This window comes from Bubalus bubalis, chromosome 2 (genome assembly GCF_019923935.1).
Source record: "Bubalus bubalis isolate 160015118507 breed Murrah chromosome 2, NDDB_SH_1, whole genome shotgun sequence".
Taxonomy (NCBI): domain Eukaryota; kingdom Metazoa; phylum Chordata; class Mammalia; order Artiodactyla; family Bovidae; genus Bubalus; species Bubalus bubalis.
In genome coordinates, this window is record NC_059158.1 from 44,401,572 (window position 1) to 44,428,556 (window position 26,985).

The following is a 26,985-nucleotide window of genomic DNA, read 5'->3' on the forward strand; positions in this document are numbered from 1 at the left end:
GTCTGCCTCACTGCCTCACTCAGGGGGCCACTGGCACTCAGCAGACTGCCTCTTTCCATCTCATCATCCGAGGAGAGGACCCATTCCCCACCTAGCTCCTCAGCACGTTGGTGACTTCATGACCTGGACTGTCTCCACTTCAGCTCAGCCACCGCTTCACACTGTCACGCCCTGGCCCTTGTCATCTGAAGCAGCTCTTCCAGAATCACTCAGCTCCCGTCTATCCTTCCTCCCATCCGTCTCTGCTCCTCTCATGACGATTTTTCAGTCTCCTAGGACCTCCAGGTCAACGGAGCGTTCCTTCTTGCATCAGCCCTGCATTATGCAGCTTCACCTCTGTGCTTCTTCATTTCATCAACTCTTTTGCCAGTATCCTGAACTCCCTCGCACTAGTGTATTTTCATCCTTCATACTTCTAAGGCAAAAATCTCAACCCTGGGTGAGCCTAATGATCTCTTTTCTCCAAGATTTTACTCTGCAAGTCAAGAAACGGAGGAAGTCTCCAGCCAGGAAATGGTCACCACTCCTCATTCGTGGTCCCTACGAGGCATTGCCTAGTGACCCAGCCACACCAGGCTGGTCATTGACCACTTTAAACTCCCTGAACCTGGGGCCTATGAGGTGCCTCTCTGTCTCTCACCTCATATTCATGTGGTGATCTTGCTTTTACACCACAGAGAAAGCTGAAGCCATTAGAGGTGGACTCCTTCGACCACCTGTCACCAAATTCACAAGGACCTGTGCTCGTCTTTCCCTCTTCCTTCAGAAAAGAGTGACGGTGCTCCAACCTGGTGCATCAAAATTGCCTGGAGGGCATGTTGAAACATATTTCCTGGATTCAGAATCCAGAGTGCTAACCATTACATGAGGGAATTTCAGGATCCCTGAGGAGGAACATGGCCATCCAATCAAGGACGTGGTTCAAGAGACACCACTTCAAATGCTGCAAAATATGAGAGAATGAATGAAAATGAAAAAATGAGAGAACACATGGAATTCCTGGTCCTATGAACAGAACAAAATGATTAGCAAGCAGATAATAAATAATAATAATAATATAATATATATGTTATTATTCATAATAGTTATAATTATATAATAATAATAATTATTATTATATTATTATTTCTTGAGTTGTGGTGGGAAACTCGGTGTTCCTCTCGAGTGGAGAACGGGTATGTCGGGGAACTTCTTGAGTTGCCTAAAGGGTGTCAAGTACCCTTCCGAGGCTCAAGACGAAAGGTGAGATTTCTCTTGAGATGCTGCAGCGGAAAGGGGCCTCATCTCGCGTTGAGGGGAGAATCTCCTGGGGTTTCTCGAGTCGCAGCAGGAAACTTGGGGTTCCTCTCGAGTTGCGACGGGGACCTCAAACCCGCTCGTATTGCCTCAGGATAGTCAAGTCTCCATTCGAGTTGCGAGGGGCCTCTTGGGAGTCCTCTGCAGTCGGTGCAGGGGCATAGGGCCTCATCTCGAGTTGAGGCCGGAACCTCAGGGTTCCTCTTCAGTTCTGACATGGATCTCGGGGTTCCTATGGAGTTTCAACAGGGGAGTCAGGCTTCGTCTTGTGTGGAGACATGGAATTCAGCTTCCCTCTCGAGGTGTAAAAGAGGTGTCAGGCTTCCTGTCGAGTGGACACAGGGTGCTGGGGCTTTTTCTCGAGGTTCCATGGGGCTGTCACCCCTCCCTTCATGTTTTGAGTCTATCTTCTGGGTTCCAGTCAAGTCCGTGCAGGGGAATCAGGCTTATCTGGAGTGGATGGGGAAATCGGGGTCTTTTCGAATTGAGGCACGACTCCTGGGGATGCGCTTGAGTTTCAAGGGGAGACTGGCCTCCTCCTGAGGGCCCACGGCAACGTAGGGATTCCTTTCCCGACGATGCAGGGGAATCGACCCTCATCTCAATTAGAGGAGGGGGAAAACGGGGCTCTTCTTGAGTTGTGGCGTGAAACTCAGGGTTCCTCTCTAGTGGGGACGGGTATCTCGGGGACCTTCCTGAGTTGCATCAAGGGTGTCAAGTACCCTTTCGCATTTCAAGAGGGAACATGGGGTTTCTCTTGAGACACTGCTCTGGAAAAGGGCCTCATCTCGCGTTGAGGGGAGAATCTCCTGGTTGTTCACGGGTTGCGGCTGGAAGCAACCCAGGAGATTCAAACCCAGGAGAAGCAAACCCAGGATATTCTCCCCATTCTGCAGCTTCTGTGGTTTCTTTTTCCTGGATATTTTTCTGGCCACCTAGCACACATTTGTGTACACACGCTCATGCACACATGACCCGCCCACGATCCTCCCACCACCTGCCCAGGACCCCCCCACCACCCTCCCATGACCCGCCCATGACCCGCCCACGCAAAGAGTCAGATACTCACTGAGCAACTTTCACTTTCACTTTTCAAAGAGCCAGAAGAACTAAAGAGCAAAGAAACAGAGATGAACAATACACTAGAAAGAATCAATCACAGAATAACTAAAGCAGAAGAATGGATAAGTGACCTGGAAGACAGAATGGTAGAAATCACTGCTGCAAAACAGAATATAGAAAAGAGAATGAAAAAAAAAAAAATGAAAACAGCTTAAGAGACCACTGAGACAACATGAAATGCACCAACATTCACACTGCAGGGGTCCCAGAAGGAGAAGAGAGAGAGAAAGGACCTGAGAAAATATTTAAAGAGATAATAGCTGAAAACTTCCCTAACATGGGAAAGGAAATAGTTAACCAAGTCCAGAAAGCACAGAGTCCCAGGCAGGATAAACCCAAGGAGGAATACACTGGGACAGACAGGAATCAAACTGACAAAAATTAAAGACTCAGGTAAAATATTAAAAGCAACAAGGGAAAATCACAAATAACATACACGGGAACTCCTTTAAGGTTATCAGCTGATTTCTCAACAGAAACTCTACCAGCCAGAAGTCAATGACATGATATATTTAAAGTGATGAAAAAGAAGAATCTACAACCAAGAATACTCTACCCAGCAAGACTCTTGTTCAGATTTGGCAGAGAAATCAAAAGCTTCACAGACAAGAAAAAGTTCAGAGAATTCAGCATCACCAAACCAGCTTTCCAACAAATGCTAAAGGAATTTCTCTAGGCAGGAAGTACAAGAGAAGAAAAAGACCAACAAAAAATAAACCCAAAACAATTAGGAAAATGATAATAGAATCATACACATCAATAACTACCTTAAATGTAAATGGATTAAATGCACCAACCAAAGACATAGACTGGATGAAAACATGTGCATGTATGCACTTCTACTTAACACGTTACCTAATCTCCCAAACTGTACATAATTATTTTATATTGTTAGGTTAATCATGTTCCCATTAACTTGATAGTTATAAATATCAACTAGTTACAACTATCAACTTGATAGCTACAAGCTACAACCTGATAGTTATAACTATCTTTTTTTTTTTTTTTTGGTCTGGCTATTGATTGTGAAAACTGATCAGCATCTTTTATCATTGTAATAATATGGACCACATGGACCACAGCCTTGTCTAACTCAATGAAACTAAGCCATGCCCATGGGGCCACCCAAGACGGGTGGGTCATGGTGGAGAGGTCTGACAGAATGTGGTCCACTGGAGATGGGAATGGCAAACCACTTCAGTATTCTTGCCTTGAGAACCCCATGAACAGTATGAAAAAGCAAAAAGATAGGATACTGAAAGATGAACTCCCCAGGTCGGTAGGTGCCCAATATGCTACTGGAGATCAGTGGAGAAATAACTCCAGAAAGAATGAAGGGATGGAGCCAAAGCAAAAACAACACACAGTTGTGGATGTGACTGGTGATAGAAGCAAGATCTGATGCTGTAAAGAGCAATATTGCATAGGAACCTGGAAAGATAGGTCCATGAATCAAGGCAAATTGGAAGTGGTCAAACAGGGGATGGCAAGTGTGAATGTCGACATTCTAGGAATCAGCGAACTAAAATAGACTGGAATGGTTGAATTTAACTCAGATGATCATTATATCTACTACTGTGGGCAGGAATCCATTAGAAGAAATGGAGTAACCATCATGGTCAACAAAAGAGTCTGAAATGCAGTACTTGGATGCAATCTCAAAAATGACAGAATGATCTCTGTTAGTTTCCAAGGCAAACCATTCAATATCACAGTAATCCAAGCCTATGCCCCAACCAGTAACGCTGAAGAAGCTGAAGTTGGACAGTTCTATGAAGACCTACAAGACCTTTTAGAACTAACACCCAAAAAAGATGTCTTTTTCATTATAGGGGACTGGAATGCAAAGGTAGGAAGTCAAGAAACACCTGGAGTAACAGCCAAATTTGGCCTTGGAGTACAGAATGAGGTAGGGCAAAGGCTAATAGAGTTTTGCCAAGAGAACACACTGGTCATAGCAAACACCCTCTTCCAACAACACAAGAGAAAATTCTACACATGGACATCACCAGATGGCCAACACCAAAATCAGATTGATTATATTCTTTGCAGCCAAAGATGGAGAAGCTCTATACAGTCAGCAAAAACAAGACTGGGAGCTGACTGTGGCTCAGATCATGAACTCCTTATTGCCAAATTCAGACTTAAATTGAAGAAAGTGGGGAAAACCACTAGACCATTCAGCTATGACCTAAATCAAATCCCTTATGATTATACAGTGGAAGTTAGAAATAGATTTAAGGGCCTAGATATGATAGACAGAGTGACTAATGAACTATGGACGGAGGTTTGTGACATTGTACAGGAGACAGGGAGCAAGACCACCTCCAAGAAAAAGAAATGCAAAAAAGCAAAATGGCTGTCTGAGGTGGCCTTACAAATAGCTGTGAAAAGAAGAGAAGTGAAAAGCAAAGGAGAAAAGGAAAGATATACCCATTTAAATGCAGAGTTCTAAAGAATAGCAAGGAGAGATAAGAAGGGTTTCTTAAATGAACAATGCATAGAAATAGAGGAAAACAATAGAATGGGAAAGACTAGAGATCTCTTCAAAAAAATTAGATATACCAAGGGAACATTTCATGCAAAGATGGGCACAATAAAGGACAGAAATGGTAAGGACCTAACAGAAGCAGAAGATATTAAGAAGAGATGGCAAGAATACACAGAAGAACTGTACAAAAAAGGTCTTCATGACCAAGATAATCACAATGGTGTGATCACTCACCTATAGCCAGTAATCCTGAAGTGTGAAGTCAAGTGGGCCTTAGGAAGCATCAGTACAAACAAAGCTAGTGAAGGTGATAGAATTCCAGTTGAGCTTTTTAAAATCCTAAAGGATGATGCTGTTAAAGTGCTGCACTAAATATGTCAGCAAATTTGGAAAACTCAGCAGTGCCCACAGGACTGGAGAAGGTCAGTTTTCACTCAAATCCCAAAGAAGGGCAATACCAAAGAATGTTCAAGCTACCATACAATTGCACTCATTTTGCATACGAGCAAGTTTATGCTCAAAATTCTTCAAACTAGGCTTTAGCAGTACATGAACAGAGAACTTACAAGCAGGTTTGAGAAAAGGCAAAGGAACCAGAGATCAAATTGTCAACGTTTGTTGGATCAGAGAGGAAGCAAGGGAATTCCAGAAAGACATCTACTTCTGTTTTATTGACTACACTAAACCCTTGACTGTGTGGATCACAACAAACTATGGAAAATTCTTAAAGAGATGGGAATATCAGATCACCTTACATGTCTCCTGAAAAACCTGTATGCAGTTCAAGAAACAATACATGGACCTTACATGGAACAACTGACTAGTTCAAAATTGGGAAAGGAAAAAGACAAGGCTGTATATCGTCACTTTGTTTATTTAACTTATATCCAGAGTACATCATGTGAAATGCCCGACTGGATGAAGCACAAACCGGAATCAAGATTGCTGGGAGAGAAATATCAACAACCTCATGATACCACTGTAATGGCAGAAAGTGAAGAGGAACTAAAAAGTCAAAAGATGACAGTGAAAAAGGAGAGTGAAAAAGCTGACTTAAAACTCAATGTGGGAACAACTAGGATCATGGCATCCAGTCCCATTACTTCATGGCAAATAGAAGTGGAAAAAAGTGGAAGCCGTTACAGATTTTATTTTCTTGGGCTCCAAAATCACTGTGGATGGGAATGCCACCGTGAAATTAAAGGATGCTTGCTCCTTGGAAAAAAAGCTATGACATACCTGGACAGCATATTAAAAAGCAGAGACATCTCTTTGCCAACAAAAGTTCATATAGTCAAAGCTGTGGTTTTTCCAGTAGTCATATACAGATGTGAGAGTTGGACCATAAAGAAGGCTGAGCACTAAAGAATTGATGCTTTTGAATTGTAGTGCTGGAGAAGACTCCCGAGAGTCCCTTGGACAGCAAGAAGATCAAACTAGTCAATCCTAAAGGAAATCAACCCTGAATATTCATTCGAAGGATTAATTGAGAAGCTCCAATACTTTGGCCACCTGATGCAAAGAGCCAACTCATTGGAAAAGACCCTGATGCTGGGGAAGATTGAAGGCAAAGGAGGAGGGTGGCAGAGGATGTGATGGTTAGATAGCATGACTGATTCAATGGACATGAATTTGAGTAAACTCCAGGAGATGGTGATGGACAGGGAAACCTGGCGTGCTGCAGTCCATGGGGTCACAAAGAGTCAGACATGACTGAGCAACTGAACAACAACAATGATGTTGTTTAAAATTAAAAACAAACAAAAAAACAGGAAGTGAACGTGTGATACAGTATAAGTACAACAGATTTTGCTCAAATTTCACAAAATTTTACAGTGGTGCCTGTAATTTGTTTTCATGCCCTAGTCAAGATTCCACATTGTATTAATTGCACTGAGCAGCTTCAACAGCATGCAGCAAATTCTGTGAAATTCTGTTCTCATTTTTATTGTTATGAGTATTTTCTAATTTTCCCCATTACAGCTTCTTAGATACATCCATCACTTAAAAGTAAACATTTAATTTCCAAATATATAGGATGTTTAAAGTATCTTTGATATTAATTTCTCATTTTGACATTCATTTTTCATTTAAATGATTTCTTCTCTGTAGTCACCTTCTGTGTTTTTCTGTCTTTTAACTTTAGTCTTTTGATGGCTATGTCAAAGATCTCTCTTGGACTGCTCTTGAAAATATGTGAGTTACTTTCAAATATCTTTTGATATTGATTTCTAACGTAATTCCACAGTGTTAAGAGAACAGGCTGTATGATTTCAATATCTTTAGACCACGAAATTTTGCACCTTATTTTATGTCCCTGGACATGTTCCAGTGTCTCTTGTTTTATAGTCTATGGAAACTTGAATAGAATATGTATCCTGCTGTTGTGTGAAAATCATATACATCTTAAGTATGTTCAATTGGATCATAGTGCTTTTCAGGTCTACTGTATCCTTCTACTTCTCTGTCTATTCATTCTATTAGTTTTTGAGAGTTTGATATTGAAACGCCAACTAGAAATTCTTAATTTATCTACCTAAAAAATAATTGTAATATATATTGGAACCATATGTAACTTTGTTCTGTATTTTCCAAGTCTCCTGTAAATGTGTTATCATACTTTCATAATGTAGAAAAGAAAAAAGAAGGGAAAAAAACCACGTTTCCTATTCAGTGTTGGGTGGGTGGGGCTAGAATTTTCATTTGTGACTAGTTTCCAGGTGATGCTCGATGCTACTGACTGGGGACCCCACTTTGAGAACCCCAGGAGCAGAGGCATTGGACTCCTCCTGCTCAAAGCCGGTCTCTCCCTGTGACTGCCTCTCATCTTCCTGATTAACCCCACTCCCCCTCCTGAATCTTCAACCTCTTCCTCCCAAAGTAAAACCCCCAAAGCCAAACCCTCCTCCACCTCATCTCCTCCTCCTCTGACTGTTCCTGGTACATCATTCAGCCTCACATTTATAGCGTGTATACCTTGATCAGATCCTGACTTGAAAAAGACATATATAAAATAAATTTGGGTTGGGTTTTTTTTTTTAGTATATTCTTTACAGAATATACTAAAGTATACTAAGTATATTCTGTAAAGAATCTTCGGTAAAGAATCTGCCTGCATTACAGGAGACACCGGAGACTCGGGTTCAGCCCCTGGGTCGGGAAGATCCCCTGGAGGAGGGCATGGCAACCCACTCCAGTATTCTTGCCTGGAGAATCCCATGGACAGAGGAGCCTGGTGGGCTACAGTCCATAAGGTTGCAAAGGGTCGGACACGACTAAAGCGAATGAGCACGCACACACATGTATGTATAAATGATAACAGTTGTTACATTAAGTGCAGTGGTGAATTCACAACTGATCATTGTACTATAGTTTCAACATTTCCACATGTTTAATTGGAAAAGACTCTGAGGCCAGGAAAGACTGAAGGCAGGAGAAGGGGACGGCAGAGGATGAGATGGTGGGATGGCATCACCGACTCAATGGACATGAGTCTGAGCAAGCTCCGGGAGCTGGTGATGGACAGGGAGGCCTGGCATGCTGCAGTCCATGGAGTCGCAGAGTCAGACATGACTGAGCGATTGAACTGAACATGTTTAAAATTTTTAATGAAAAGCTGGGTGGAAATTCTCTCTCTAGTGCCTCATGCCCACTCTTTCCTTAACACACTTTGGCTGGTGTCTGCCCTCCCAAGTCATGCAAGTGCATTTTCTGTGAACCTCATTAAATCCATTTTTCAGTTGTCTTCTACTTGACCTCTCACCAGTATTCAACACTTTGGGCCATTTCTTTACTGAAGCACAGTCTGGTCTTTCCTTGGTGTTCAGGACTGAGGGCTCTCCTGTGTTTCTCCTCTCCCCCTGGCTGCTCCTTGCACCTTTGTGTCCTCATCTTGCTCTATCTGGCCATCCTGGAGATGCTCAAGGCTCGTGTGCCCTGGACCCCTCCTCTTCTCATGCTACATTCTCCCTCCAGGGGATCCATCACGACTTATCCTTGGTTTCAGTTGCTATCAGCTGATCACTCTCAAATGTATGTCTTTCCTCTGGTCTCCAGACTTGTGGATCTGATTTCCTACCTGACATACCTACGTGCATGTCTCAAAGGTCCCAGAAACTTAGCATATTCAAAAGTGAATATGTGAAAGTGAATTGAAGTGAATATGAATATGATCACAAACAGTGTCATCCTCAGATCTGGACCACAGATGTCCTGCCCTGGTTCACAGACTTCAGAGGACCTCCTCTATCACAAACAGCATTTATGAGACAAACCTGGGCACCTCTGTCACTTGGGATCCGGCCCTCAGTTCTGGCACAGCACACCCTGAAACCCCGAACATCTGCTCATTATTAACACTCTTCTAGCCCCAGGGAAATGCTTTTGCAATCTCTTGCTCTATATCCTGGAAACAAAAGATGACTACACTTGAAGCCTGTGAAAGGCTGAGGTTGAGCCTCTGCTAGATTCCGAAGCACACACTTCTGGAGGGTGGGGAGAATTTAATCAGCAACCCAATTAAGCAAACCCTCATTTTCCCATTGCCTCTGTTCCTCTCTATCTTATTCTTTCAAAATAATTTTTAAAAGCATTATAGTTACAGCCAAAATGCATCCCATTTCTCTCATTCCTGGGTGGTAATTATCATTCTGAAGTCATTAGAAATTATTCCCATGCATATTTTGTACTTTAACAAATATGTTTGTTGCAAGTTTGGGGGAGAATGGATACGTGTATATGCAGTGCCCCTTCACTGTCCACCTGAAACTATCACATTGTTAAACAGCTATACTCCAATAAAATAAAAAGTTAAAATGGTAAAAAAAATTTTTTTTTTAGATCTGGAAGGGAGCTCAAAACTCTCCCCTGAGTAAATCAAGTTTAGAACTCACCGATAAGTAAATAAATGCTGCTAAGTCACTTCAGTCGTGTCCGACTCTGTGCGACCCCAGAGACAGCAGCCCACCCGGCTCCGCCATCCCCGGGACTCTCCAGGCAAGAACACTGGAGGGGGTTGTCATTTCCTTCTCCAATGCATGAAAGCGAAAAGTGAAAGTGAAGTCGCTCAGTCGTGTCTGACTCCTAGCGACCCCATGGACTGCAGCCCACCAGGCTCCTCTGTCCATGGGATTTTCCAGGCAAGAGTACTGGAGTGGGGTGCCATTGCCTTCTCCGAAGTAAATAAATAAAACATTAAAAATATGCTTTTTAAAACATGTATCATTGTTGGTATATGTTATTTATTTGGCTGTGCTGGGCCTTAGTTGCAGCACTTGGGGTCTTTAGCTGTGCTATGCGAATGCTTGGTTGCAGCATGTGGGATCTAGTTCCCTAACCAGGGATCGAACCCGGGCCCCCTACAGTGGAAGCATGGAGTCTTAGCAGCTGGACCAACAGAGAAGTCCCTGTTTGTGTATTTTTAAATTCATAAATATCATACAACATCCACTTTATTATAAAATAAATTGTAACATCCACTTTTGCAACTCTCCTTTACTCAAATATTGGTAAACATAGCTATAATTCACTTATTTTAACTGTTGTGTAGCAGTGCATTGTAAGAATAAACTGCACTTTATTTATGCATTCCTTTATCTTAAGGATAGATTAGATTGTTTCCACATTTTCTGGACAAAAAAATGATACTGCCATGCCCATTCTTGCCCTTGCTTCCTTGTGCATATGGAGAAATGTTTTCCTAAGGAATACATCTAGAAGCCAGGTCGCTGGGTTTTAGGGTATGTGTATTTACAGCCTGAAGTGTTGCCAAATCTCCCTTCAAATCTGTTATAGTTGTTCACGCTTCCCTCCAAAATGGCTGAGTTCCTATTACCCCACATTTTTGTCAACAATTGTTGTTATCAGAGTTATTTTAATGTTATTGCTACAGTGAAGTAGACAGTTTGGGTTAAGGACGTTGAGTGTCTTTTCATGTTTATTGGCCATCTGGTCTTCCTCTTTGGTGATCTGCCTAGTCACAGCTTTTGCTCATTTCTCCCGGTCTTGTTCTTTTCTTGTTGATCGACAAGGGTTTTTTCTTTTTCTTTTTAATTCCCCTTTCATTGATTTTGCTTGGTATGAAGGAATTCTTTCAGCTTTATTTTTTACCACATCGTGTGGCTTGCAAGGATCTTAGTTCCCCAATCAGGGATCGAATCCAGGCCCATGGCGGATAAAGTGGAGGTTCCTCACCGCTGGACTGTTAGGGAATTCCCTGCAAGAGTTCTTTATAAATCCTGAATACTCATCCTTCTCTGGTCATATAGATTGTAAATAGTCTATAAGTCTGTGGCTTGTCTTTTTATTTGTTATGCTGTTTCTTGTCTCATCGAAGTTTAAAATTTTTTTAAAGTAGCTTATGTATCCATCTTTGCATTTTGGTCTTATTTAAGAAATCCTGCCCTATGCTGATATAGTCAATATATTCTCTTGTATTTTCTTCAAAGAATTTCAAGTTTCATTTTTCACATATTGTTAAGTTATCTGATATTTATTTTTGGATGTGTTGTAATGCAGGAACCTATTTTGTTTTTTATTAGGATAGGCAATTAACCCTAGACAAGTTAAGAAATAGTCCATCCTTTTCCACATGTCAGTTTTGTCATGTACTAAGTCCTCATATCTTTGAAGGTCTAATTTGTCCATATGCCAGGACGACACTACTCTAAATCATACCAGAGTTATGGGACTTCCCTAGTGGTCCAGGGGTAAGACACTATGCACCCAATACAGGAGGCCCAGGTTCGATCCCTGGTCAGGAAATAGATCCCACATCCCACAACTAAAAGTTCCTGCATCCCACAGCTAAGACCCAGTGCAGTCAAATAAATAAACAAATATATTAACAAAAATCACTCTAGTTTTAAAACTGTGATATACGGTGAGGCAAACACTCAAGTATTCTTCCACTTCAAATTTGTTTTGACTCTTTTTTGGCCATTTACCCTTCTACAAAAATTTTAAGAACAGCTTGTTAAATAAAATATTTATCTAGTACAAATAGAACTGTACTAGATTTACAGACCTGAGGAAAATGATCAATTTTATATTGAAGTTTCCTCTTCATGAGCATGGTGTACTTTTCTTTTCTTTTTTGGGGGGTCTTAGTTTCATGTTCTCCAAAAGAGTTTTATAATTTTGTTCATAAAGATCATGCACATATCTTGTTATGTTTATTCCTAAGTATCATAAATTTTATTGCTATTACAAATGATATTTTCTTAAAACACAATCTTCTGTTTATTGCTGTTGTATAGGCATATTGGTGTTTGACTATTCATCTTGCCTCCAGAAAGCGATGTGCTAGTTTTTGTTTGAGGGTTCTCATAAGTTTTCTTTGTAAATAGGCAATCATCTGTGTACAGTGACGGCTTCTTTTTTTTCTTATTGTGTCAGTTCAGACCCCCCATCTCGCCAGCACAAGCTGAGTACGAACAGTAAAAACTAGGATCTGTGTATTAATGTTGGAAGTTATTTTCTATTCCTAGTTAGCTAGATTTATTTTTAAAATCAATAGTATTAAACATTTTCCCGTGCATTCTCTGTACCTATTGAGATAATCATATTTTTTCCTTTTAATAAGTCAATATTGTAAATATCATTAACAGATTTTTAAGCAGACCATCCTTGTACTCCTGGAATAAACACTGCTTAGTCACATATACACACATGCATATACACATGTACTTGCATAAACTCCGCTGGACTCAGTATGCTAATATTTTATTTAGCAATATTTTATATATTTTATAGGATTTTCACTCCTATAAGTTCAGTTGGTCCTCTTTTTCCATTATCTAAGACAGTCTATGTAAATAAATACACAGTTCCTTCAAGAGTTAGCAGAATAATACTTACACAAACCATTTGGGTAGTGTGTGTGTGTGTGTGTGTGTGTGTGTGTGTGTTTGTGTGTGTGTGCATACATAAAATTTCCCATTCAATTTATTAGGATTTATAGATCTGTTAGGCTTTCTATTTCTTCTTGGGTCAACTTTGGCTGCCTTTTATCTAATTTCCCTACCTCTTCAGGATCAAGATCTCATCTGTCCCTGGGGGGCTGATGAACAGCCCTCAGTTAACAGAGCCAGTTCCTTCCCTGCCCCCTCCTTGGAACTGTAGCTACACGCAGCTCATTGTCTGGTTTTGAGTTTCCTCTTTGTTTTTGGACCAAGGATTTTACTTTCCCTTTGAGAACTCAGTCATACATTTATTTATTTATTTTTTTTTTTTTACTTTTAATCTAGTATTTCTAGGTGATGGTGCTTTCAGATTTTCCAGTTTCTCCATCTTGCTTGATTTTGATGTTTCCATTTTACAGATAAGAAAGCTAGGGTTCAAAGTGGTTTAAAAGTCAGCTGAAGGTCACATCACTAATACTTTTACCTAGTTATTGAACCCAGATTTCTGGTTCTGAATCCTCTCCTGTTGCCACATTATACTGAAGCCAACCAGGCAAAACCAGGAAGGAGCATTAGAAAGTCAAAGCGGTGGTGGGGTGGGAGAGAGGCTGAAGAGGGCGTGGATATATGTATACATACAGCCCATGGGATTGCAGAGCGGCTACGACTGAGTGAGCATACACACACACAAACACAGCCGATTCACTTTGTTGCACAGCAGAAACTAACACAACACTAAAGCAATCATACTCCAATAATAATATTTTTTTTTTTTTTTTTTTTTTTTAAGTCAAAGGAGGAAGGGATCTCACGGGCAAGGTGGAGAAGGCTGGAACGGGGACACTAGGGTGGAGATGGATGATGCCAGGAAACATGCAGGAAGGAACGGTGTTGGGGAAATGAGACTTCTGAGCTGCAGCTGTTGGACAATCACTGCCTCAGTCCATTCTGAGATCCTGAAATACGCAAGCCCCTGCCCCAGATTCAGGCACGCATGCACCCTTCCAACCGGCATTTCAACTCAGTATTCACAAAGTGTCCAGTTCCGGGTCCCAGGAATGCTGAGAAGGAGCAGGCGCAGTCACGGCTCCTGCCCTCAGGGAGCTTACGTTCCAGGGGAGCCAGACTCCAGTCAAATAATCCCCCCCAAATGTAGACCTGCGACCTCGCCCAGCGCCTTGGAGGAGCGCGCCTCGGCTTGGGCGCTCCGAAGAGGGGAATTTGACCCGAAAGGAGGGTCTGGGTACCTTCCCTGAGGTTATGGTAAAGGTAAAGGAGCGGAGACTTAAGAAGGAACAGGAGCTAACTTAAAAGAGAAATGGAAGGAGACTTTCAGGCAGAGGGTCCAGGCAGCGGGAGAAAGGAGGACGCGGCAGAGTGAAGCGCTAAGAAGTGAAGGCGGGTTGAGCGGAGGCCGGCGGGGCAGACCTTCCAGAGCCTTAGCGGCCAGGTTAATGACTTGGGTCTTTAACCTACGGTCAGTGGGAAACCATTGACTGTGCTTCAGCAAGGTGCCCCAAACCATCAGATTTGCATTTCAGAAAGGTCTGTCTCACACAGCCCTCTGCTTGTTTATTGAAGGCCTTTCCCAGCCTCTCCAACGATCTCCGTGATTCAAAGAAGAGCCAGACGGTCCAGGTGGCGGATGGATCAGGGAGGGGGAGGGATGGAGAAGAGTGAACAGACTTGAGAGATATTATAATGGCTACCCCCGATAGGACTTGATCCTAGATTCAATACTGAGACAGTATGAACCCCTGAGATCAAATCCTTTGAAGGCAGGGGCCACATCACACACCTGTCTGTGGTACCCAGGTCCTAGACACGTGGTACCCAGGTTGTGACATGTGGTGGACTCAACACATAATTCCTGAAATGGTGAAACTGACCAGCAGCCTCTCAAGTGATCCTTTCACTGCTAAGGCTTTTTTAATCTCTTCTTGAAGTGACGTGAAGTCGCTCAGTCGTGTCCAACTCTTTGTGACCCCATAGACTGTAGCCTACCAGGCTCCTCCGTCCATGGGATTTTCCAGGCAAAAGTACTGGAGTGGGTTGCCATTTCCTTCTCCAAGAAAGTTTTCCCTGACCAGGAATCGAACCCGGGCCGCGGTGGTGAAAGCGCCGAATCCTAGCCACTGGACCACCAGGAAGCTGTAATCCCTTCTTATGTGTGGCAATAACCAGCTTCTCTGATACATCACTGGGAGAAATCTGCCAAGTTCTAAAGAGTATTCTTTATAAAGAGGAAGTTAATACAAGAATGAAGGTCTACCTTATCCTAGAATATGAACAGTAAGAATACATTTATTGAAGGTGCCGCCCAAGGGGTAACTCCCCCAGCAGAAACTTTTACAAGGGTCAGTGATGACACAGCTTCCCGGGTGGTCTAGTGGTTAAGAGTCCACCTGCTAATTCAGGGGACACAGGTTCAATCCCTGGTCCGAGAAGATCCCACATACCTCGGAGTAACTAAGCCCATGTGCCACAACTACTGATCCAGCGCTTTAGAGCCTCGACTACTGAAGCCACAGCTACTGACGCCCTGGAGCCTAGAGCCTGTGCCTGGAAACGAGAAGCCAGCTCAGTGTGCACTGCCGCTGGAGTAGCCCTTGATCGCGGCAACCAGAGAACACCCAAGCGCAGCAACGAAGACCCAGCGCAGCCAAAAATAAATAAATAAATCTTAAAAAAAAAAAAAGTTAGTGATGATGGGTGCCCTTCTCAGGGCTAGGCTGGGCCCAAGGGTGCCCATCCTGAGGGATGCTCCTGGGACTCCTTGCTGATTCTTGTTCAAAACCAGTTTCCTAGCACATGAACAAGACAATAAGTGAGCAGTCTTGTGGAAGAAGTACAAATGCCAGGAAGTGCTTGCCTTGGCCAGGGGTCTCTTGCCTGTCTTCTACACAGCCCTGTTCTACTTTTTCCACATCCAGAACCTCCCACTTTGTCCTCCAACCTCCCTTGGCTCCTTCCTCCTCTGGATATGTGCGTTTTCACCTTTCAGTAAGAAGCCCCTGGTGCTGCTGGAAAGAGCAGCTTTCGTCTGGGCTTTATTCTTAGCAAGAAGTGTGGAGAAGCTCATAGAAAAAACCCTGACATGGACTGTGGGGCCAGGAGCGGGCACAGGGAGATGGCCTCGTCCGATGGGGTGCTGGGTGGAGCTTTAGCTCTGGGGGAAGAAGCACCCAGCAGCCTCTGAGGGGAGTGATGGGGCTGGTTGGGATTTTTTTGGCGACAAGGATTTTGATGGTGGGTGTTGTCATGGAGATCTCTGGGGATTCAGTTGTCTCTATAAAGTTATGCTTTCAAAAAAAAATCACAGGGAATTGAATCCATCTCAGATGACAGCAGGTCCTAGGCAGCCTGGTTAAGCTTCTCAGATGGAGGACAAAAGATTGAAAGTACAGATTCCTTCCTAAGAAAAACTTTTCCCAGGGGATTAGATTGTGAACTAGAAGTGAGGTGGACCGGGCCGCTGCAGTTCCAAATCAGTTGCCTGATGTGGTGGCTCTGGCCAGAATAGGGTGCAGTGGGGAGTGTGCTGCATCATGCCCCCCACGAGGAGGCAGTCGCTCTCACTCTGTTGGAGGGGGGGGGGTCTGTCCCCAGGGCCCTCCTCTGTCCTTCCCACTGGGCGTGGATGGTCGCCAAGGCAGAAGGGTGTTTGGAGCGAAGCCACAGCTGTGGAGGCCGGAGTGAGCGGTAGGGCCTGTCCTCTGTGGGAGGGGGCAGGGAAAGGGCTGCTCACTCACATGCACCAGGCAGTGCTGGGAGGGCTGGGGGCAAGTGAAGAGGAGGTCCGCAGGCCAGGCTGGACAGGGCCTTGTGGTGGGGCAGGGTCAGCTGGGGGGTGACAGCAGATGGGGGGCCGGGTGTCTGTCCTGCCTCCTCCTCCTCTGCCTGGGCCCCCCACCGCCCTGCCTGTGGGGGAGGGGGGTGAAGGTGAGAGCAGCTGCTTGTGGGGGTGGGCAGAGGGACAGAGGTGGTACAGGCAGGCTGAGCTCCACCCCCCGCCAAGTGGGTGGCCAAGGGCCTCAGTGACTCCTGCCTTCTCCCCAAGGAGCCCCGGGTTCCTGTGAGGAGTTTGCCAGGGTTTGGGCGGCAGCCAGGCAACAACAGAGGCCTCAGGGTTAGGCCTCAGCTAGGCAGGGGTCTCCTGCAGCCCTGGGCTCGGGGGCTCAGCTTCTGCACGTAGACACATAATCTGCTATGGTCTGGGGAACAAGAAGCCTGGAAACGATAAAATGAGAGGAAGAAGAGGGGAGAGAGAGGCTCCCCTCACTCCTCTGTTCCCTCCAGGTCCCCTCCCTGGAGGCACTTTCTCTGTGAAGCTCTCCTTAACCACCCTCCAGTTTCCAGCTCTTCTTAATCACTCTGCACCACGTCTGGGACCCCTCCTGCAGGGACCACTTGTCATTCATCCTCTAAGGACCAGAGCAATCTACCACAGGGGTTCTGCATCCCCCAACACACACCCCGTGCACATCAGACTGGACAAGGAGTGTCCCTCCTTGTACACATGCGGGTCCCGCCTCACAAGGCCATTTCTGAAGCAAAGTTGCATGGTTTGTAAGTAGCCGTCAGCGATCTGCACCACAATCTGTTATTCGCCTCCTTTCCTCTGTATCTTGTCCTTCAACAAAAGTCAAGCTCCCTTTTGTATACTTGGTGCTCACTCCGCCTCACCCACAGGTGCGGGTCAAACTGGCAGAGGCCGAAGGACTTGGGGCACTAACCCAGGGGTTGGGAGGGATGGAACTGGCGCCTCCTGCACCCTCTTCCGCCCACACTGGGGAAGAGAGGTGTGGGGTCAGGGCTGGGAGTCACTTTTTCTTTGTTGTGGGCAAGGAAGATGTCCCTGGGGCGACAGCTCTGCCCAGCACTCACATGGAGTCATCACAGAGAAGGCAGGCCTGTGAAGTTGAGCGGCTCGGGGGCGGGGGAGGGCGAAGGAACACGGCAGCAGGGCAGCAGGGCGGGCGAGAGGCAGAGGGCGAGGGTGGGGCGGTGCGGCCTGGGGCCTGAGGAGGGAAGAGACCGGGCGGCCCGCTGCAGCTCCAGGGTGAAGCAAGAGGGCGGGGAGCAGGCTGGCGGGCTGGCTGGGGGAGCGGGGGAGGGCGGGGGGCGGTCGCTCCAGGCAGCCCCTGGAAGCAAAAACAAGCCGGCTTCATTCCAGATTCTTCTTCTTAGGCTCCCAACTAGGTACTCCCTCGACTCCTCCCCATCGGTTTCTCTCCTTTGAAACCCCAGGAGAGATGCCTACCTTCCTGTCGCCCTCACATCCCGCGGGCGTCTCCCCCCAGGATGCCTGAAGTAGGAGAGAAAGGGATCCAGGATGGAGGCTCCAGGAAAGGGGAGAAGGGGCTCCTCCCGAGAGGAGGAAGCCGGTGTTGTCCATTTCTGCAGGGTGAGCGGTTTCAGGGGTGGGCGCCCGGCCACCAGGGCTGCTCCCCGTGTCCGCTGCACAGAGGGTGGTGGGCACGAGAGGGCGCCAGCGGGAAATGCTAAGCGTGCAGTGGGGTGCCCTTTGGGACAGCAGGTCAGACCCCCAGGCTGACCCCTCCGCTAGGAGGGCCGAGGCTGAGCCAGCCGCAGGAGCTGGGGGCGCATATGGCGACAGAAACAGGAAGTGTGAGGGTCAGAGAGGCCGAAGCGCAGCCGGGGGCAGCTTTGGTCCCTCCTGGAGAAGGACCCCTCCGCAGCCCGGCGCCACACTGCCCAGATGCAGCCCCGCTCTCGAGGTGGGCGGGCAGCGAGCGCTTCACCAAACACCCCCAGCCTTCTGCTCTCAGCCGCCTCTGAGACGGTGTGGAACTACAATCCTGGGTAGGAGGCGGGGTCGCAGCCCTCCCCACCTCCGTGCCTTTTCTCTCCAGCTTTAGAACCAGCTTCTCTGGCACGGTCAAGGAATCATCCCCCTTCCAAACATCAAGGCCCGCCATGTCTACAGACATACCTTCCTCTCTTAAGATACTTTTCCTGTGGTACTGACACCCCTGATCCCAGCCTGGGCACTCAGGTCACAGGGGCAAGCTTGGGAACTGACTTCACACCTCTCCACTCTTCCAGCTTCACAGATCGTTTCTATTTTCCTACGTATTTGCTGATTTGAAGATTCAGGAAAATGGGCCCTACACACCATGAATAGCCTTTGACATCTCCTCCCCATTTCCAAGACTGATTCTACATGATTTCTAGGGTTCTCTCCCCAGTCGTTGTTTCCATCTCCTTCTAGTACACCCCTGATAAAGAGACACAGAACCGCAGGTTTCAAAGAGGAAAAAAAGCAAATTTGTTGTTGTTGGTAGGAGGGCACGGAGGGGAGGGCTTTTCACTCTCCCCAGCATCTTGTGGACGGGAGGTTGAGGGCAATAGAAAAGGCAGCAGATGGGGCCAAGCCCCACTCTGTACAATATAGAAGAATCTGATATAGACACTTTGTATAAAAGCCACTTGTCCTGTTTGTGTCCTCTTGCTGGCTGGTCAGGCTGGGGGGCTCTGGGGGACAAAGAAGCCAGGCAAGGGGTGGGCCAGGACTCTGGGACACCCCCTGGCCCCCATTCTCTGGCCGTCCCTTGTGGGGTCACTTTGGATCCTTGGTAGGGGCGTAGCAGAGCTCCAGTGGTCGGGACACCTTCCAGAACTTCTCATTCACCAGCTCCAGGGTCAGTGAGCCATTCAGTGTCTACAGAGGCGGTGGAAGGGGGAGCAGAAAAGTGAGATGAGACGAAAAGGACCAAAGGGAGAGGAAAGACAAAGAAACAATAAACGGGGCAAAGCGAGGACCCGGATGATGGGGAAGGATGGACACAGAAAGGAGACAGGGATGCAGAGAAGAGGGCAGATCGGTGAGGGGGTCGGGTCTGCGGCTGCGCACCCCGCCCCCCTCCCCCCCGACACTCAGGGGCGCTCACCGTGAACGCCCCGCCCCCGGGAGCGATGTAGATGGTGTACTGCTTTTCGCTGACGCCCTCCAGACTGGGCAAGGCAGGCTCCTCAGGGCCGTCGGCTCCTCCGGCACCCCCACCCTCCCCACCGCCCCCGTCAGGTCCCGCGGTGGGGTCAGAGGTGCCCCCTCCAGGCCCTCCCGGCTCCCCTGCCTCTTGCTGCTGCCTCCGCTCGAGAGCAATGCGCAGGGCCAAGTACTTGGAGAGATGGTCCACTGTGGCATTCCCAGTGGTTTTCACATACCTGCAGTAGGAAAGGGGGCAGACTGAGGGCACAGATGCCTCAAATGGAGCAGCCAAGTGGGAGATGCACACAGGGCCTCTGGGCTGGGGACTCTTTCTGGGTCTGGGCGAGGGCCACTTGTGATGGAGGCCATGACCCTTGGTCTCTCAGTGGTCTGGGGAGGACGAGGCTCTCACCTAGTCTGGCAGTATTCTCCCTTCTCCACGAGCAGGGGGTGCGGCCGGAACACGAGCTCGATTTCTCCGCCTGGCTCTGGGGGGCTGGGAGCCCCGGGAGGGCTTGGGGGGCCCAGGGTCCCCCCTCCCAGGGTTCCTCCCCGGTCACCCGAGTCTTCGGAGCCGGCGCCCCCACCCACCCCACCAGTGCCACCCACCCCTGTCCCTACACTGCTGCCCCCTGCGCCCCCTCCGCGGGGTCGCTTGGGAGCAGGGCCTGGGGCAGAGTCCGGGGCCGAGTCTGAGCTCACGTCCTCTCCATCCCCCTCTCCCTCCCCGGGCTCTCCTTCGCCCCCACTCATCGTAGTGGTCTGATCTGACCCGGGCATTGGCCGCCTCACACGCTGGGCCCTGTGGGAGCAAGTGGTTGAGATTAGAAAGCACCAAGGATAAGGGCTTTATATTTTAAACTTCAGAGAGTTAAGAAACCAGGGCAATCTTAACGATGATTCCTAATATTTATTCCATACTAATTATGTGCCAAGCACGTTGCTAAGTGTTTGCATTGATTGCCTCAAATTATACAAATCCTACAGACACAGGTAATTATACCATTTTTTTAATGGTTGATGAAACTGAGGCTTAGAGAAGTTAAATAATTAGTCTGAGATCATAGTCCCTTTGCCTCTCAAAGTGTGGTCCAAGACTCAGTAGCTCAGGCTTGGAGAAACAGAATCTAGGCCCAACTCCTGGCCTACAGAATTAGAATTTACATTTTAAACAAAACTCTCAGGTAATTCAAATACACATTAAAGACTGAGCGATGCTGCCCTAGGAGGTGATTTAATTCCCGGCAGTGTGAACCCAAAGCTTATGCTCAAAAATCACTCTACTGCAGTAACTTCTAGAAAGTTAGAAGGTGAGGAATTAAGAACAACAGTGCCAGGGACTTCTCTGGTGGTCCAGCGGCTAGGACTCTGCACTCCCACTGCAGGGGACCTGGGCTGATCCCTAGTCAGGGAACTAGATTCCAGGATGCTATAACTAAGACCCTCTGCAGCCAAATAAGTAAGTATTAAGAAAAAAAAAATAGTAGTGCTAGTTGCCAACGAAAAAGCTCTGGTTCACATCCACGACCTCCAGGCATGACAGTTAGATGGTGGTCGGCGCTCACGATGCTGAGGCCTAGAAGCAGAGACCCCCAGGTGTCTGACCCGTGGCTCCGTCCCATCGCCCCGCATCCACCTCCCTGTGGCCCCCAAACCTGTGCATGGCCTGCATGCGCAGCCCCTCCTCGATGCTGGAGCTCAGCGCCTGCTGGTTGTGCAGGCGGCTGAGGCGGATGAGCACCCGGTCTTGGTGGGCCTCGTACTCCTCCCGGCTGGGGTAGATCTTAGAGATCAGAGCATCGAAGTTGGGGTCTGGCCGCAGAGACCGCTTGGATACCAGCTTCTTTCGGCAGGTAGGGCACTCCTTATTCCTGGGGTGGGAGAAAGGCGGCCCTGAGCCTTTAGTCACAGGGGACGGAGGCCCCACTCTCTCCCCCTGCCCCCAACCTCAAACACGTCCCTCCTGTTACCCGCTACGCAGGGCCGTGACGATGCAGTCAGAGCAGAACCGGTGGAGGCACTCCTTGGTTGTCATGGTATTCTTCAGCATGTCCAGGCAGATGGGGCACATGAGCTCTGAGTGCAGTGACCGGGGGGAAACCGCAATCTCGGTGCCATCCATGATGGCTTCCTGGGGACGGCAATGAGTGGAAAGGTGGTGGTGGAAAGAGGGAAAAAGGATCTTAGAAACAAGTGGTTCATGAAACTGGAGTCTTGAGAAATACAGTGAGATAGCAGAATCTGGGGATCCCATTTGGCTACTTGAGGAAGAGAGAAATCCTAAAAGTAGATGCTTTGAAATAGGATCATCTGAGGTTTGGCGATAGGCCTGGAGATGGGCACGGCACAGATTTTCCTTCTAGGAAAGACTTAGTCAACAGAATCTCTTCCAGTGCGGTCCTGCTACTACCTATATCAGAATCCCCTATGGTGCATGCTAAAAACGCAGAGTCTGGGGTCCCATCCCATTACTGTTAGTGGCGGGGGGTGGAGGGGTGGTGTGTGTGAGATCCGGCCCAGAATTCCATTTTCAATGAACTCCCAAGGGGAGTCGTAAATGCACTGACTTATGCGGAACTGAAGACCAGGGAAGTTAATTTCAGCCTGTTTACTATCTTTCAAGCGAAGAAAATAATATTTGGCTCTACCTCTCTGGCACGTCAGTTTTGAGGATTAAACGAGCTAAATGTGAAAAGTGATTCCAAAGCAGGGCAGGGAGTGAGAAGCTGGGCAGAAAGGGGCCAAAAGTGGGAAAGAGGCTGTGAGAAGGGGGTCTGCGGATGGAGCAGTCTAGTGAAAGGCAGTAAGTTGCAGTTGGAGAACCCCTGTCACCTGCGGGGTACGGTGGAGCTCATACAGGCTCAGTTCCCACGTTTTGCTGGCGTTCTGGGCGTTCGCCGGCGTCGTCATGGTGACCCCACCAGGGCTGCCCCGCCGCCGCGCCGGAGAGGTGGGCTGGCGGATGGGGGAAGGGTGTCAGGGGGCCCGGCCCTCGCGCGGACCCCGCCCTCGAGGGCTCCCCGCACCGCGCCCCCTCGCGGCCCCTCACCCAGGTCCAGCCGTCGGCGCCCCAGCTGCCGCAGCGCCGCTCCCGGGGCCGGGCTCCCCGGCCGAGGCCGTCCGGTCCCCAGCCGCCACTCAGACAGCAGCTGGCGCCGCCGCCACCGCCGCCGCCATGGCCCGGGCGCTGGGCCCTGCGTCACTTCCGCCCGCCCGCGCCCCCCCCGGCGGCGGGGACGTCACCCGGAGGCGCGCGCGGGTGGCAGCGCCGTGGACGCCGGTCCCCCGCCACCGCCGCCGCCATGGCCCGGGCGCTGGGCCCTGCGTCACTTCCGCCCGCCCGCGCCCCCCCGCCCAGCGGCGGGGACGTCACCCGGAGGCGCGCGCGGGTGGCAGCGCCGTGGACGCCGGTTCCCCGCCCCCGGGGCCCGCGCCGCGCGGGCACCGCGCTCCTGTCCCCGGGCTGGCGCCGTCCCCTCCCCGAAGCCCCCGTGGAGGCCTCCGCTCCGCAGGGCGGGGCCCGGTGTCGCTGAACCCCTGGGAGGGGACGGCGGGCGTGGGGAGAGGGGCCGCCTCCCCCCGGCGGCTCTGGGGGCCTGCGTGCCCGCTTCCCCCGCACGGCTTCTCCGCAGTCCCAGCCCGGGATCCCCGGGCGGAGGCGGGGAAAGCCGCAGAGGAGTCTCTGCCGCTGCCGTCCTCTGGCCCCGTGAACACGGCCGAGTCCCGACGTACCCGGGATCCCCTCCCCACCCAGGGGACCTGCGCCGCCCTCCGCCTTGGCTCTTCCTACACCCTCCGACCCGCTCTCCCCCTCGAGGTTTGGGGGCGACGGCTCGGGACGTCCAGACTCAACTCTCGGCCAGAGCTAGAGACTCGAGAATTGCGTTTGGACAATCAGGAGCCGCGGCCCGGGGCGGGGGAGGGAGGCGCCCTGGAGGTACGGGGGGATGGAGGCACCACGCGGAAGCAGGGACACACACGCACCCGCACGAGGTGGGGCCCCTCTCGGGGACCGGGTGTGTGCGTGTCGTGGCGGGGGCGGGGGGCCCGCCTGGGGCCGAATGCCCGGAGCGGGAAGCGGGCATAAGCCTCCTCCAGGACTTCCCAGTAAAGGAAGGGTCGGGGAAGGAAGAGAAGAGGAAGGGGCAGACCGATCCCCATTGAGGGCAGGGGATGAGAGGGGTACGGGGGGCGGGGTGGGGGGAAAAGATCGTGATGGGCGTCCCGTCTCCTCCAGCCTGAACTGGGGTTCCAGGACTTGGTCTGCAACTGCCAGGGGGTGGCCTGTGTCTGGGGCAAGGCCACAGTGGGTCCCCTCACCCCCTCCCCCGGTTCCCCCTACTTCCCTGTCCTCTCCTTCAGTCCGTGGCCAGTCCTTATGTGGGCTCCAGAGTCGATTAGCGCGGACCCCCTCCCTTTCCTCCTCCTCCTCCCAGCCCCCTCCCTTCCTTCTGCTCTCCTCCAGCCCCTTTCATCGGCTGGCCCACTCCCCTAATCCTGGCCCCCTCCCCTAATCCCCCCATCCGACCCCTGGCCGGCTGCAGCTATTGTAAGGTGGGGAGAAAGGGGAGGGGGGACTCAGAGAAAGGAGAGGGGTGGGGGAGGGCCACCTGTTCCAAGACCCCCTCTCAAGGCTAGACTGGACACCAGGATGGGACCGTGAACAAATCACCCTTGGGGACTGTAAGGACCCAGGGAATTGGGGGGAAGGGACTAGGGCTACAGGATCAGTGGCAGGGGGTGGGGCAGAGACCCCTCCCTCCAAAAGACCCAGAGTGTCACGCACACACAGGGACACACACTCTCGCCTCTCACACCCGGCGGCGGGGGTTGCCCTGGGAGACCAGGCAGTGAAAGGGAACAATCCTTCGCAAAAGGGAAAGGAGGGGGAGGTGGGGAAGGGTCTGAGGACTTGGACACAAGAAGAACCGGAGGTGGCAGGGAAGAGGTTTTGGAATTTATTAGGGTCACAAGCACCCCTGCCTCCCATATTCAGCATTCCTGAGCCATACACAGCCACCCCTTTTGTAGCCTGGGAACTCCGAGTCCTCATCAGCAGGAGGCCAGCAGAGCAGTGGGGGGGTGAGCAGAGTCCAGGGTCCTTGAGGCAGTTACATGAAAAGACCTCCTGGGAGGGCAGAAACATTTGGACAGATGTGTAGGTGGAGACAAGCTGGCTGCAGGGGAGGCGCCCACTTCTGTCCCTGGCCTCTGGGAACTCCTGCCCTGCCCTTCCCTCGGTGGCGCCAGACTCCTCTCATTAGCTTTCTCCTATCGTCTGGGTTCGACTTCTCTGCCCTCTTCCTCCCCACGATGGCCTCATACCAGTGACTTCCACTGATGCCCCTGTGATGTATCCACTGTCTTCAGATGCCAAGAATGCGATGACATCTGCCACATCTATGGGAGTGGAGGAGAGTGGGCAGAATCCTCACTCAGACCCAAAGTAGCTGTCACCTCCCACCAGAATCCTCCCTACCTGCCCCCACTACCAATCTTGGTGAGACCCCCTCAGATACCACAGACTTTGGTATCTTCATTCAGTGCTTTTCATTCAGTGCTCACCCTCAGGGTTCCCCATATGTGCCATTGGGATCATTCCAGTCACCTGTAAGGAAACACTCATATGTGAGTGAAAGTTTCTTTTGTGGGTTTTCTGTAGGAAAAGGTGTGATTTTTTGGGGGGGCGAGGGGCGGTCTTCATTCCCTGTGCAGTTGTTGACTATCTGCTGTTTGCCTTGCACTGGGCCCAGCATCCTCTCTCTGAAGCCCAGAGAGGCTGGTCTCTGAATGGTTCTGTCCTCCACCCACAGTCTCCTACCTTGTCCAGCACTTTCTGCGGCACTTTCTGGGTCATGGGTGTTCTAATGAATCCTGGGAGGACACTGTTACAGCGGATCCCGTGTCTGTGGAAAGGAGAGTGTCTGCTGACTCCAGAAAGGACTGAACACTGACCCCTTCCTCTGACTTTTCACATGCCCCCAGGCGTCTGACCAACCGTCCAAGTTCCCGGGCTGCAGACTGGGTCAGCCCAATCACTCCAGCCTTGGATGCTGCATAGTTCGTCTGTCCCATGTTCCCCACCTATGGGTGTGCCGGAGATGTGGGATGAGTCAGGGGTCACAAGGAGGGGCTCTCCTCTCTGTGCCCACTTGACTGGCTCACCTCCTCCCAGCTCAGCCTGACCTTGCCTATGATGCTACTGATGTTGATGATGGAGCCAGGACAGCCGCTGGACACGAGGGCTTGGGCTGCAGCCTGAGTGACTAGAAAGATGCCCTGGGGGTGGAGAGGGAAAGTCACAAGGCAGGAAGGATCAGTTGGGGTGACGGTCCTCCAACTCTCTCCCCAGGCTAGAGGACCCAGAAGTCACCAGTTCAGAGGTCACCACCACCTTGAGGTTGACAGCTATGACTTTGTCCCAGTTGTCCTCAGACATGTGGAGTAGAAATTCATCCCTGGTGATGCCCGCACAGGACACAACGACAGACGGCGGGCGAGAAAAGCAGGCCTGTGGAGGAGGGGGTCGGGGGTTACACACCGAGAAACCGTGTAGAGCCGAGGGCCGTGGAGGCAACGCCATAGGGCTTTAAAAGGGCGAGGGCAGACGCCCTTTCACCTGCACTTGCTCCAGCAGGCGCCTAGCGGCCCCTGCCTCGGACACATCAGCCTGGAAGGCGGCGTGGGCTCCGCGGGGCGCCCCCTCCTCGGTCCCCGGCCCTCCCAGCAGCCGCACCGTCTCCCGCGCTGCTGCCCCGTCCAGGTCGCAAGCGGCTACGGCGGCCCCCTCGGCGGCGAGGCGCACGCTGATGGCGCGGCCAAGGCCGCCGCCCGCACCTGGGACGGGAGAGGACAAGCGGGCGCGGGGTTAGAGGTCAGCGGGGCGCAGAGGTAGTAAGACCCGGGCCGGAGATCAGGGCGACTGCGCGGCCGGACGGCGAGCCCCGGACGTTACTGTGGCGCCCCAACCCGCCCGGTAGAGGAGACCCCCACCTGTAACCAGGGCCAGCGCGGAGCGCAATCGGAGCGGAGACGCCATGACGGCCAGCAGCCAGGCGGGGCTCCACGTTGGGCCCCTCCGAGCACAGAGGGGGCGCGGCTAGCGCGGAGCCGAGCCAATCGAATCCCCGCCGGCGGCCACGGGCGGGGCCGGCTCCCCGCCGCGGGGGCGTAGCCAGGCGCCGCTGCTGGGGAGCCGAGGGAAGGGGGCCCCCAACCCC

The 26,985-nt window shown here is 50.2% G+C and overlaps 2 protein-coding genes across 8 annotated transcripts; both read right to left on the reverse strand.

Annotated features, from left to right (window-relative positions):
• Nucleotides 1–19,078: 19,078 nt before the first annotated feature.
• RING1 (ring finger protein 1) lies at nt 19,079–22,964 on the reverse strand. Its single transcript, XM_006050304.3, has 7 exons — nt 22,815–22,964; nt 22,598–22,720; nt 21,736–21,896; nt 21,421–21,636; nt 20,178–20,567; nt 19,725–20,001; nt 19,079–19,495 (listed from the first exon to the last, which is right to left on the reverse strand). Exons 2-7 carry the CDS (start codon nt 22,673–22,675, stop codon nt 19,394–19,396), a joined length of 1,224 nt encoding a protein of 407 aa, XP_006050366.1. The 5' UTR covers nt 22,676–22,720; nt 22,815–22,964; the 3' UTR covers nt 19,079–19,393.
• Nucleotides 22,965–24,244: 1,280 nt separating this feature from the next.
• HSD17B8 (hydroxysteroid 17-beta dehydrogenase 8) lies at nt 24,245–26,949 on the reverse strand. 7 transcript variants are annotated; one of them, XM_006050306.3, is made up of 9 exons: nt 26,759–26,949; nt 26,385–26,602; nt 26,160–26,276; nt 25,952–26,044; nt 25,764–25,849; nt 25,587–25,671; nt 25,331–25,373; nt 25,091–25,165; nt 24,701–24,893 (listed from the first exon to the last, which is right to left on the reverse strand). In XM_006050306.3, the coding sequence occupies exons 1-9, from the start codon at nt 26,802–26,804 to the stop codon at nt 24,877–24,879; spliced, it is 780 nt and encodes a 259-aa protein (XP_006050368.1). In that variant the 5' UTR covers nt 26,805–26,949; the 3' UTR covers nt 24,701–24,876. The 7 variants fall into 7 exon arrangements, with proteins under 7 accessions (XP_044787495.1, XP_044787486.1, XP_044787503.1 ...); XM_006050305.3 differs by having other exon boundaries at nt 25,931–26,044; XM_044931560.1 differs by lacking the exon at nt 25,331–25,373 and having other exon boundaries at nt 24,245–24,893.
• Between the last annotated feature and the right edge of the window lie 36 nt (nt 26,950–26,985).